The 14,180-nt window shown below is 45.3% G+C and overlaps 1 protein-coding gene across 1 annotated transcript in view; it reads left to right on the forward strand.

The window, feature by feature from the left end:
* Positions 1–11,965, forward strand: part of COQ5 (coenzyme Q5, methyltransferase) — a 31,325-nt gene extending 19,360 nt beyond the window's left edge. Inside the window, exons 6-7 of the mRNA XM_040416501.1 lie at positions 11,109–11,220; positions 11,726–11,965. Of these exons, the coding sequence (XP_040272435.1) occupies positions 11,109–11,220; positions 11,726–11,827 (214 nt within the window). The 3' untranslated portion in view covers positions 11,828–11,965. The remainder of the gene's footprint in view (positions 1–11,108; positions 11,221–11,725) is intronic.
* Positions 11,966–14,180: the final 2,215 nt, after the last annotated feature.

Raw genomic sequence — 14,180 nt, forward strand, 5'->3', positions numbered from 1 at the left:
ATTAGATTTAAAATTAAGCGAAACATATATCAAAAATAAAAAGCATAGCCTGCAATAAAGGTTGGTGCCATAAATCCAGTAGAGGCCGCATGCGGTGGTGTGATTTACTCAGGTATGTCTTGTGCAGGTCCTGTGCTACTCCATGTATAGTTAAGACTATCCCTGAATTACAAGGCAATCTCCCTGAAAAGAGCGCCCCCACTTTCCGGTGTCTCGGCCTTTGTTGGCCTCTGTTACACCCTACTAAGGTATCCATGAGGACCGTCATACTAGCCCTACTTGTCCTGAATTCAATTCATCAAGGGACTTTCAAATAACCACATATGACATCTGCTGCCAGGTTGATGATGGGCAGCGCATATCACAGATAATAACCTTCTGATGTCATCTCCCCTCATGTAGGTGAAGTGGCGGGGAGCTCCACTATTCCAGGCACTGCATAGCTTTTGAGTTTTTTTCCTGCTGTATTCACTAAAATGAGTACCTGTATTCAAGTCCTTGGGAATGTCTTATTCACTTTAATTACAGGGCACTCTGGCCTGTATATAGAGAAATAAACTCTCCCCAACACTATGCCTAGGTAGGGGGCAAAAAGATATTGCTTACTTCTGCCCGGTCAGTCTGACCCTCAAAGTAGTAAGTGAGCAGTCTACACTGCAGGCTGGCAGAGAGGAAGGAGCAATGGAGCTGGATCAGATGGGCCTCTGAAAGGTGAATCTAAGGGTCAGTTCACACGGTTGATTTTCAAAATACACATGTAAAAAAAATCTGTGCTCAATCCAAGCAGATTTTTACACCTGAAAATTATGCACATTTTTTGAAAAGTGCTTTTCTTACAGCTTGGTTTCTATGCCAGCCATAGAAACTCCACCCTTCTTCTTCATCCCAGGAACCATTTTAGATAACATATAATAGAACATATGTACAGTCAGATCCATAAATATTGGGACATCGACACAATTCTAACATTTTTGGCTCTATACACCACCACAATGGATTTGAAATGAAATGAACAAGATGTGCTTTAACTGCAGACTGTCAGCTTTAATTTGAGGGTATTTACATCCAAATCAGGTGAACGGTGTAGAAATTACAACAGTTTGCATATGTGCCTCCTACTTGTTAAGGGACCAAAAGTAATGGGACAATTGGCTTCTCAGCTGTTCCATGGCCAGGTGTGTGTTATTCCCTCATTATCCCAATTACAATGAGCCGATAAAAGGTCCAGAGTTCATTCCAAGTGTGCTATTTGCATTTGGAATCTGTTGCTGTCAACTCTCAAGATGAGATCCAAAGAGCTGTCACTATCAGTGAAGCAAGCCATCATTAGGCTGAAAAAACACAACAAGCCCATCAGAGAAATAGCAAAAACATTAGGCATGGCCAAAACAACTGTTTGGAACATTCTTAAAAAGAAGGAACGCATCGGTGAGCTCAGCAACACCAAAAGACCCGGAAGACCACGGAAAACAACTGTGGTGGATGACCAAAGAATTCTTTCCCTGGTGAAGAAAACACCCTTCACAACAGTTGGCCAGATCAAGAACACTCTACAGGAGGTAGGTGTATGTGTGTCAAAGTCAACAATCAAGAGAAGACTTCACCAGAGTGAATACAGAGGGTTCACCACAAGATGTAAACCATTGGTGAGCCCCAAAAACAGGAAGGCCAGATTAGAGTTTGCCAAACTACATTTAAAAAAGCCTTCACAGTTCTGGACAGATGAGCCCAAGATCAACTTGTACCAGAGTGATGGGAAGAGAAGAGTATGGAGAAGGAAAGGAACTACTCATGATCCTAAGCATACCACCTCATCAGTGAAGCATGGTGGTGGTAGTGTCATGGCGTGGGCATGTATGGCTGCCAATGAGACTGGTTCTCTTGTATTTATTGATGATGTGACTGCTGACAAAAGCAGCAGGATGAATTCTGAAGTGTTTCAGGCAATATTATCTGCTCATATTCAGTCAAATGCTTCACAACTAATTGGACGGCGCTTCACAGTGCAGATGGACAATGACCCAAAGCATACTGCAAAAGCAGCTAAAGAGTTTTTTTAAAGGGAACCTGTCGCCTGCAAAACGCATATTAAACCGACCACAGTACCTTACAATATCCCCCAGTGTGTTGCTAATCATGTTTTTCTTTCCTCTTTGTGTTTCTTCATACTTGTTAAAAACGCTGTTTTAATGTCGGTTGGCGCTGTCTCCGAGTCAGGCTTGAAGTCAAAGGGGCAGCAGCCTCCTTGCTTCAAGTAAAGCTAAGCCCGCCCCTTACCCCTCCTCTCTACAATTAGATGGACATGTTGCCGTGATGCTGATGCCGGGAACTGTCCGGCGCCTCCGCAGTCAGCAAAATGCAGGCGGGTGAGTGAGGATCGCGCTGTAACAGGCAGCGTACCGCGCATGCGCTAGAAGAGCGCGATCCCGGCATCACGTCCATCTAATTGTAGAGAGAAGGGGTAAGGGGCGGGCTTAGCTTTACTTGAAGCAAGGAGGCCGCTGCCCTCTTGACTTCAAGCCTCACTCGGAGAAGGCGCCAACAGACATTAAAACAGCGTTTTTTAACAAGTATAAAGAAACACAAAGAGGAAAGAAAAACATTATTAGCAAGTAGCAACACACTGGGGGATACTGTTAAGGTACTGTGGTCAGTTTAATATGCGTTTTGCAGGTGACAGGTTCCCTTTAAGGGAAAGAAGTGGAATGTTATGCAGTGGCCAAGTCAATCACCTGACCTCAATCAGATTGAGCATGCATTTCACTTGCTGAAGATAAAACTGAAGGGAAAATGCCCTAAGAACAAGCAGGAACTGAAGACAGTTGCAGTAGAGGCCTGGCAGAGCATCACCAGGGATGAAACCCAGCGTCTGGTGATGTCTATGCGTTCCAGACTTCAGGCTGCAATTGACTGCAAAGGATTTGCAACCAAGTATTAAAAGTGAAAGTTTGATTTATGATTATCATTATTATGTCCCATTATTTTTGGTCCCTTAATAAGTGGGAGGCACATATGCCAACTGTTGTAATTCCTACACCGTTCACCTGATTTGGATGTAAATACCCTCAAATTAAAGCTGACAGTCTGCAGTTAAAGCACATCTTGTTCATTTCATTTCAAATCTATTGTGGTGGTGTATAGAGCCATAAACGTTAGAATTGTGTCGATGTCCCAATATTCATGGACCTGACTGTATGTTCACTATGAGCTCCAATAATCGTAGAAGTACCCCGAAATGAAATGTGCCTTTTAATCAAAATTTTTGTAAACATATCCAGAATTGCACTTTTATGTATCATAACAAATAAAACTACACTCCCCTTTTTTTTTTAAAACGCATTCAAAACTTTATTAAATTCTATAGTACTTTTTCCCCACAAGTGTTTTGGTGCATTTACTCGCACATCGCAAATGGTGCATTTTTTTCTGCTTCCCATTAATTTGAATGGGAAAATCAGTGCTGATTCAGCCTCAAGATAGGGCATGGTGCTTCTTTTTTACACGTGTGCTGACTCCCATTCAAATTAATGAGAGGCTGTTTATGACGCGCTTTATGCGTGTAAAATGCGCAAAAATCACCCGTGTGAACTGAACCTAAGGGTCTTATTATTAGTTTAACTGCCTCCCTGCAGTTTTCCCCCAAAAAATTACAACTCGGACAATTCTTTTAAGACTGCAAAGAAAAAGGGGGTCAGTCAGCACATCCCAAAGCGCAGGGGCACGTTGCTATGGCTGAAAACAACACTGTAAAACAAAACATGCAATGCAACAGCTCTCTGCAAACCAAATAAAGTACAAAAATGCATAATAATTGCTAATGCTATACTTATAAATTAGAGATGCTTGGCAAATACATTTTGTACAAAATTATTTGAGCCCGTCTGCCGCACGTCAAGGCAATCTCTGTAAGACGGCTTCCTAACACTAAATACTACCTGTTATGTGCCATGACGGCTACCATACAATACAAAATGTATTTGCCAAGCATCTCTAATTTATAAGTATAGCATTAGCAATTATTATGCATTTTTGTACTTTATTTGGTTTGCAGAGAGCTGTTGCATTGCATGTTTTGTTTTGCATTCTTTTAAGACTGCGTATATCTAAAAGATCCTATCATTGAAACACAGGCCACTGACAACAGATAGTCTGGAGGCACACACAGATACAGCTCGCTCCAGTCTGGGACACATGCCACCTACTACAAATGCTTAGAATTGTCTTGCCCACACCCACAGATTGGCAGCGAGTGTGGCTACTGCCACAGCCTTACAGACACATCACAGTCCCTCTTAAGTATTTGTCAGTGTTTTACTAAAGTATACCTCTAAACCATTGAAGGTATTTCCACAATAAACCGCCCATAGTCAGACAGCTGGCAGACTGCTAGGCACAGTGAGAACTCACTTACTAGTCCTAGGGGAGGGGGGGGGTTCTGCAATTCTTTCCTTATACTATTTACACAACCAGTTATTTCTAACATATTTAACATACAGTATACCTTATGCTCTAACTCAGTGATGCGAAACCTACGGTCCGCGGGCCAAATGCGGCCCGCGAAGCCGTGTCATGTGGCCCGCGCAGTGACAGGACTTTATCAGCGCAGGGCGCGCTGCGAACGGCACAGGCAGCAAAGTGATGCTGCCTGTGCCTGCAATCTCCCCGCCCAGCGCCGCCTCCTAGCTAATTTATTCACTGCACCTGCCTCTGTGAAATTGAAGAGAAGCGCCGTAATCTCGCACAGGCGCACTGGTAGAGGCATGCACCGTCTTCCTGGCCTCTGCCAGTGCGCCTGTGCGAGATTACGGAGCTTCTCTTCAATTTCACAGAGGCAAGTGCAGTGAATAAATTAGCTAGGAAGCGGCTCTGGGTGGGAATATCTGTGGACGAGACTGAGGGGGATATCCGCGGAACTACACTGAAGGGGGGGATCCGCGGGACGACACTGAAGAGGGGGGATCCGCGGGACGACACTGAAGGGGGGGGGGATCCGCGGGACGACACTGAAGGGGGGGATCCGCGGGACGACACTGAAGGGGGGGGATCCGCGGGACGACACTGAAGGGGGGGGATCCGCAGGACGACACTGAAGGGGGGGGATCCGCGGGACGACACTAAAGGGGGGGGATCCGCGGATGACACTGAAGGGGGGGGATCCGCGGATGACACTGAAGGGAGGGGATCCGCGGACGACACTGAAGGGGGGATCCGCGGACGACACTGAAGGGGGGGGATCCGCGGAACTACACTGAAGGGGGGGGATCCGCGGAACTACACTGAAGGGGGGGATCCGCGGGACGACACTGAAGAGGGGGGATCCGCGGGACGACACTGAAGGGGGGGGGGGATCCGCGGGACGACACTGAAGGGGGGGATCCGCGGGACGACACTGAAGGGGGGGGATCCGCGGGACGACACTGAAGGGGGGGGATCCGCGGGACGACACTGAAGGGGGGGGATCCGCGGGACGACACTGAAGGGGGGGGATCCGCGGATGACACTGAAGGGAGGGGATCCGCGGACGACACTGAAGGGGGGATCCGCGGACGACACTGAAGGGGGGATCCGTGGACGACACTGAAGGGGGATGTTGGGGTGGGAGGTCCTGGAGGGGTGTTTGGGTGGGAGCTCTGGAAGGGGTGGGAGGTCCGATAGGTATGTGGGGGTGTGAGATCCGGGAGGGGGGGCCCATACATTGTTTTGCTATGGGGCCCAGTCATTTCTAGCTACGTTCCTGATTGTTAAGATTGGGCGGGCACTGGAGCGATAGAGCGCCCTGCTGTAGGAGAAGCCAGCGGGAGATGAAAGGAGGAGGGGCCAGCTCCTGGTGGTGTTGGGCACACGGCGCAAGCGTGGCGGTGGAGGATCTGACTGAAGCCTAAAGACCAGACATCAAGGTAGACCTGCAGAAGAAGGTGACAGCGCAGTATGTGATGTATACATGTGTGTGTATAATGTATGTAGTGCAGTGTGTGATCATCACATACTGCACTACATACATTACACACATGTATACATCACATGCCCCCTCACAGTAATAATGCCAAGATATGTGCCCTCTTCACAGTAGTAATGCTCACACATGCCCCCTCACAGTAGTTATGCCCAGATATGTGCCCCCTCACAGTAATAATGCCAAGATATGTGCCCTCTTCGCAGTAGTAATGCTCACGCATGCCCCCTCACAGTAGTTATGCCCAGATATGTGCCCCCTCACAGTAGTTATGCCCAGATATGTGCCCCCTCACAGTAGTTATGCCCAGATATGTGCCCCCTCACAGTAGTTATGCCCAGATATGTGCCCCCTCACAGTAGTTATGCCCAGATATGTGCCCCCTCACAGTAGTTATGCCCAGATATGTGCCCCTCACAGTAATGCCCAGATATGTGCCCCCTCACAGTAGTTATGCCCAGATATGTGCCCCCTCACAGTAGTTAGGCCCAGATATGTGCCCTCCTCACAGTAGTTATACCCTGATGTGCCCCCCCCCACAGTATTTATACCCTGATGTGCCCCCTCACAGTAGTTATGCCAGATATGTGCCCTCTTCACAGTAGTAATGCTCACTCGTGCCCTCTCACAGTAGTTTTTCCCTGATATGTGCCCTCCTCACAGCTCACAGTAGTTATACCCTGATATGTGCCCTCCTCACAGAAGTTATGCCCAGATATGTGCCCCCTCACAGTAGTTAAGCCAGATATGTGCCCTCTTCACAGTAGTAATGCTCACACGTGCCCCCTCACAGCGTTTGCATTTCTTTCTGACAAAGCTACCTGGTTCCGGCCCGCAAAATTTATACCAAGTCTAGTGCGGCCCTCAGACGAAAAATGGTTGGGCACCACTGCTCTAACTCAATTACCCGATGAGTCTGTTATAGTAAATACACAGTGGCGTACAGACCACATGACTGCAATGGGGCGGGGGGAGAGGGGGTACTTCATTTCTTCTGTTCCAAACATGGAAAAAAAATGCATTTTCAAGCAGCTGCCACTAGGGTGAGCTCAGTGAAAAGAGATATATTTTTTTACAGCTTCCATTGCAGTTAATGATAACTCCATAAATTGCTATGCACTGAGCCCCCACAAACATTTTTATTCTCTGACCTGATAGAAACTGTAGTTAAGGAAATCTTCTTACCAGTGGCTGTATTTGTGAGTTATAACCTCCCTTCTGATCCCCAGCTGTGTCATGTGACCAACAGAGTGTGACCAGTCAGAGTGACTTTCCAAATAACACTGCATCTTATGTGTAGACAGGAAGCCAGTTTCTCTATGGGAATGAACAGAGAAGTATCTGACTTCCTGTCCTGTGTCAGTTGGGGATCAATGACTTGGTCACATGACAAAGCTAAGGCTCAGAAGGGAGGTTATAACTCACAAATACAGTCTCTGGTAAGAAGATCAACTTCACTACAGTTTACATTATGTACCTTTCTAACAGGTCAGAGAATAAAAACTTTTGTGGGAGTTCTACTTTATTTATGCCTGGTGTAAATGCATTGAGAAATACAGTGGGATGCGAAAGTTTGGGCAACCTTGTTAATCGTCATGATTTTCCTGTATAAATCGTTGTTTGTTACGATAAAAAATGTCAGTTAAATATATCACATAGGAGACACACACAGTGATATTTCAGAAGTGAAATGAAGTTTATTGGATTTACAGAAAGTGTGCTATAATTGTTTAAACAAAATTAGGCAGGTGCATAAATTTGGGCACCACAAAAAAGAAATGAAATCAATATTTAGTAGATCCTCCTTTTGCAGAAATTACAGCCTCTAAACGCTTCCTGTAGGTTCCAATGAGAGTCTGGATTCTGGTTGAAGGTATTTTGGACCATTCCTCTTTACAAAACATCTTTAGATCATTCAGGTATGATGGCTTCCGAGCATGGACAGCTCTCTTTAAGTCACACCACAGATTTTCAATTTTATTCAGGTCTGGGGACTGAGATGGCCATTCGAGAACGTTGTACTTGTTCCTCTGCATAAATGCCTTAGTGGATTTTGAGCAGTGTTTAGGGTCGTTGTCTTGTTGAAAGATCCAGCCCCGGCGCAGCTTCAGCTTTGTCACTGATTCCTGGACATTGGTCTCCAGAATCTGCTGATACTGAGTGGAATCCATGCGTCCCTCAACTTTGACAAGATTCCCAGTCCCTGCACTGGCCACACAGCCCCACAGCATGATGGAACCACCACCATATTTTACTGTAGGTAGCAGGTGTTTTTCATGGAATGCTGTGTTCTTTTTCCTCCATGCATAACGCCCCTTGTTATGGCCAAATAATTCAATTTTAGTTTCATCAGTCAACAGCACCTTATTCCAAAATGAAGCTGGCTTGTCCAAATGTGCTTTAGCCCACCTCAAGCGGCACTTTTTGTGCTGTGGGCGTAGAAAAGGCTTCCTCTGCATCACTCTCGCATACAGCGTCTCCTTGTGTAAAGTGTGCCGAATGGTTGAACGATGCACAGTGACTTCATCTGCAGCAAGATGATGTTGTAGGTCTTTGGTGCTGGTCTGTGGGTTGACTCTGACTGTTCTCACCATTCGTCGCTTCTGTCTATCCGAGATTTTTCTTGGTCTGCCACTTCGAGCCTTAACTTGAACTGAGCCTGTGGTCTTCCATTTCCTCAATATGTTCCTAACTGTGGAAACAGACAGCTGAAATCTCTGAGACAGCTTTCTGTATCCTTCCCCTAAACCATGATGGTGAACAATCTTTGTCTTCAGGTCATTTGAGAGTTGTTTTGAGACCCCCATGTTGCTACTCTTCAGAGAAAATTAAAAGAGGAGGGAAACTTACAATTGACCCCCTTAAATACTCTTTCTCATAATTGGATTCATCTGTGTATGTAGGTCAGGGGTCACTGAGCTTACCAAGCCAATTTGAGTTCCAATAATTAGTTCTAAAGGTTTTGGAATCAATAAAATGACAACAGTGCCCAAATTTATGCACCTGCCTAATTTTGTTTAAACAATTATAGCACACTTTCTGTAAATCCAATAAACTTCATTTCACTTCTCAAATATCACTGTGTGTGTCTCCTATATGATATATTTAACTGACATTTTTTATCGTAACAACCAACGATTTATACAGGAAAATCATGACGATTAACAAGGTTTCCCAAACTTTCGCATCCCACTGTATGATGTTCAGAATGAGTACCATATTTATTAAGCATCTTTTCCACCTTCTTCAACATAGAAGTTAGATAAAGTGGGGGAGGCAGAGGACAACATTTAGAAAAAAATTGAATTAACATTTCTTCTGCTCAAAGGGATTCTGTCACCAGGGTTTGGGCTATAGAGCTGCGGACATGCACGGCTAGATCGCCGCTAGCATGTCCGCAATATATCTGTCCTATAGGACTGTGTGCTTTTAATTTCTTGCGCAGTTCTTTCCCTGAGGCTGATGCCAGCACAGGGAAAGAACACTATACCGGCACTGCGCATGCGCGAGCTCGCGCATCGCGAGATTACGGCAATCTATCGTTGATGAAAGGAGGAGATTCGGAGGACACAGGCGGTACTGGGCTCCTTCACAGGCGGGCGTGGCTAGGCTCCAAGAAGGTTAGTAAAGCCCCTTGGACACATTTAAGACTAATTTACATATCTATAAAATCCTTTTTTAAAGAAATTAAAAGCACACAGCCCTATAGGACAGATATATTGTGGAAATGCTAGCGGCGATCTAGCCGTGCATGTCCGCAGCTCTATAGCCCAAAACCTGGTGACAGAATCCCTTTAATTAAAAAAAAAACTTAAATTTGACAGAAATCTGTGGAGTCGAGCTTTGTGCTCCGTTTTACCTAAGAGTGTTTGATGCATGCATAATGGAAAACTTGTTGGGGCCATGGGTACCCAAACAAGTTTTGCTATGGGGCCCTGTGAGATCCATGTTCGCCCCCATGTAATATAATTACATATATATATTTACTTGGGAAGAATTATTATACATACACAATTGGGCAAATTTGCACAATCTAATTTTTTGTCTAAAATGCAGCATATTTATCAGAGGGGCTAAATCTGGTGCAGTTTAGGTTTATACTACCTATAAGTTGGCTTAGAATGTTGTGGCAGAATGTTGGCACATTTTTGTCATGTTTTTATGCCATGCCCCATTTATTAGGGAATTGCCTTTCCCACTGTGCTAAACCCCCTTGTCAGCAGAGTCAAACAGTGTCTGAAATACTTTGTTAAACCATTCATAATAATATTACTATGTACATGTATATCTATGTTTATATCTCCTGTATTTCCCTAAGGCCTCATGCACACGGCCGTGTTCCGCGGCCGAGAGCGGTCCGTGGTAACCCGGCCGGGATTCCTTCTGACAGCAGGAGCGCACGGCATCATTGGTTACTATGACACCGTGCGCTTCATGCTGCCGCTGCTGTACAGTGATACACTCGTATGATCTATACAAGTGTATCACTGTACAGCAGCAGCGGCATGAAGCGCACGGCGTCATAGCAACCAATGACGCAGAGCGCTCCTGCTGTCAGAAGGAATCCCGGCCGGGTTACCACGGACCGCTCTCGGCCGCGGAACACGGCCGTGTGCATGAGGCCTTATGCAGTATGTACATTTCAGGTTTATACTGCATACCTAGGCTCATGCAGTTAATAAACTGCACAGTTTTTTTTCCCCCAACAGTTCACATAGAATGTACTTTTTTTTCTAAAAACTTTGGCTTTCAAGAGCTGATTTTTGAGGATTTTCTCCTTAGGGCTCATTCAGACGGCCGTATGCTGTCCGCAAAAATACTGAATGCTATCCGTTTTTTTGCGGATCCGCAAAAAACGGATAGCATTCAGTCTTTTTGCTGACCCATAGACTTCAATGGGGCCATCTCCTGATTTTCACGGACAAGTATAGGACATGTTTCATTTGTTTTGTGGAACCGTGGAATAGAAAAGGGCCCCATAGAAGTGAATGGGTCAGTATCTAATCCGCAAAAAAACGGATCCGCATTTTTGCGGATAGCATACGGCCGTCTGAATGAGCCCTTAAAGAGAGATCCACTGTAGCACAATATACACATAGGATCTAATGCATGAAAGTAATTTAATACATTGAATATGTTCTCTTTTTCTTGGCAGCATTTATGACTTATATAGTTTCCAGGTTATTCCGGTGCTTGGGGAAATAATTGCTGGAGACTGGAAGTCTTACCAATATCTAGTAGAGAGTATCCGACGCTTTCCTCCTCAGGTAACCTACTAATCCTGTCAATCTATATGACTTTATCCTTAGACGGCATGCTTTCAATTTTACATTCTTTGACAGACAGCAGGAATTACTGTAGTCATACAAAACTCCTTTCCCAGCCATTTAGCCTATGTTATCCCATTCTAGTGGTGGCCCTAATTCTGCTTTCACACTGGCGGCACGGTACTCCGGCAGGCTGTTCCAGCAGGTGAACAGCCTGTAAGATTCTTCCTGCCGCTAGTGAACGCGTGCCCCCGGACTACCGTTCCGGCCCCATTGACTATAATGGGCATGGGGCGGAGTTCCGGCGGCACGGCATGTGCTACTGTGCCTCCGCTGAAACTCAACCCCGCCCCCATTATAGTCAATGGGGCCGGAGCAGTAGTCCGGGGGCATGCGTTCACTAGCGGCAGGACGGATTCGACAGGCTGTTCACCTGCCGGAGGTACGTGCCGCTAGTGTGAAAGTACCGTAAAATAAGAGTTTATTATTATTTTTGTCATTGTAGGAGGAGTTTAAAGAAATGATTGAAGATGCTGGCTTTTTCAAGGTCACCTATCACAACATGACGTCTGGTGTTGTGGCGGTCCACTCAGGTTTTAAATTGTGATACCATATAGGTAACAGATACTGTGATAACGACATAGAACAAGAAAGAGGAGAGATATAAAGCTGAGGCGGCATAATTAAGCAGTTTCTTAAACATGTATAATGTAAATTATATTTTTTTTTTTATTAAAGAGTTTGCTTTAAACATGTTCTTATGTGATCATTAAAGTGAAAAGTCACACGATACAGGAGGTGAAGAAGGTTTATGCTTGGTAAAAGTATTAGAGATGAGAAAATATTTAGCTTGCATCAGGTTTTTTTTTCTTTTTGAAAAAGAAAAAACCTGAACCAGTTTTACTATTTTTTTTTTTATACCTAAAAACAAGGTACGTGACCTGCGATTGGTTACATTTTTTGCTTTGTTTTTTAAAACAGATAAGTAATTGATATTAAATCGGCAGGGGTCCAAACTTCCGGCACCCTTGCTGATCAGACTGTAGTTCTCCAGTGAGCACTTTGGCCTCTTTGTAGGCCTTTCACGTCATGTTCATGGGTCACATGGCCTAGGTGCAGCTCAATCCCTGTCAAGAAAATGGGGCTGAGCTGCAAAATTAAAGATCTCCTTACACGTTCCTTCCTGACAATCTGCTGCTCGCTGGTGGAGGAGACCGCTGCATTTACATGCAGCAATCTCCTCCAGATTATGGGGAGGAGTGATCACTAATGCCATCGCTCTACTCCATAAAGACTCGTTTCCCGGCAGCAGGTTGTGTTTACACAGCACAATCTGCTGCAGGCAAACAACAATTTTTGTGTACGCACAAATGATTGGATTATCTGATGAAAGAGCGTTTTGCGCGTTCATTGGGTAATCAGCGGTACATGTACACCGCCAGATAATCGTTAACGAGCGTTCCCATATTATCTTTAAGATTCTTGGCCCGTGTAAAGGGCCTTTTAGCACAGCAGCTATACAGTGGACTGCACTGTGCTCGGTAAGCCGTGAGGAGGCGGCAGCTCTCACCAGAGCAATGCAGCCTCCTCAAACAGCTGATGGTGGGGGGTGCTGGGTGTCGGACCCCCGCCGATCTGATATTGATAACCTATCCTGAGGATAGGTCATCAATATTAAACACGTGGGCAACACCTTTAACTGATTGCATATAATAGCATCTGTTTTTTTTTTCCAATCAATAACTGATCCTCCTATTACTTTCAGCAGTTTTTTTTTTGCCTAATTGCAACTGAAAGCATTGTATCAGTTTTTTTGCTGGATGGAAAAGCACAGACATCTGCGCTTTCCCATGTAGTTAAATAAAAAAAACTGGCAGCAATGCAAAATAAACAAAACAGGAGCAATTTTGGCATCATTTTTTTATTTTATATAACCCTAATTATGAGATCAGTTTTTAATTGGATTGTTGTAAATCCTATTCACAGCTTATTGTCTTCATTTTCAAATGGCAGTATGTCCTGTCTTTTGCAGTTTTACAGTTTTTATTGACAACCCCACACAGGACCGTGGGATGTTTAAATTTTCTCCTGACACATGCCGTTAGTGGAAGTAACCCCAAAAGTATGATACAGGAATTTATTTTAATGTTGTGCCCCCCTTACCATTCAGGAAGCGTATGTTTTCCCTGATTGTTACTTTTTTGAGGGGTGTATTTTTTTTCTTTCTTCAACTAAGGCATCATGCACACGACCGTTGTGTGCATCCGTGGCCGTTGTCGGGTTTTTTTCACGGACCCATTGACTTTCAATGGGTCCGTGGAAAAATCGGAAAATGCACCGTTTTGCAGCCGCATCCGTGGCTCCCATAGTGATGGGATATACTACGAACTGTGTACATGACTGCCCCCTGCTGCCTGGCAGCACCCGATCTCTTACAGGGGGCTGTGATCCGCACAATTAACCCCTCAGGTGCTGCACCTGAGGGGTTAATTGTGCATATCATAGCCCCCTATAAGAGATCAGGGGCTGCCAGGCAGAAGGGGGCAGACCCCCCTCCCTCCCCAGTTTTAATTTCCTTGGTGGCCAGTGCGGCTTCCCCCGGCCCCCCCTCCCTCTATTGTAATATCATTGGTGGCCAGTGTGCGGCCTCCCCCTCCTTCCTTTTATTGTATTATCATTGGTGGCCAGTGTGCGGCCCCCCTCTATTGTATTAATATCATTGGTGGCCAGTGTCCGTTTGAAATTGCACCATATTGTGTCAACGTCAAACGGATCCGTCCCCATTGACTTGCATTGTAATTCAGGACGGATCCGTTTGGCTCCGCACGGCCAGGCGGACACCAAAACGACATTTTTTTCATGTCCGTGGATCCTCCAAAAATCAAGGAAGACCCACGGACGAAAAAACGGTCACGGACCAACGGAACCCCGTTTTGCGGACCGTAAAAAAATACGGTCGT

This window comes from Bufo bufo, chromosome 2 (genome assembly GCF_905171765.1).
Source record: "Bufo bufo chromosome 2, aBufBuf1.1, whole genome shotgun sequence".
Taxonomy (NCBI): Eukaryota; Metazoa; Chordata; class Amphibia; order Anura; family Bufonidae; genus Bufo; species Bufo bufo.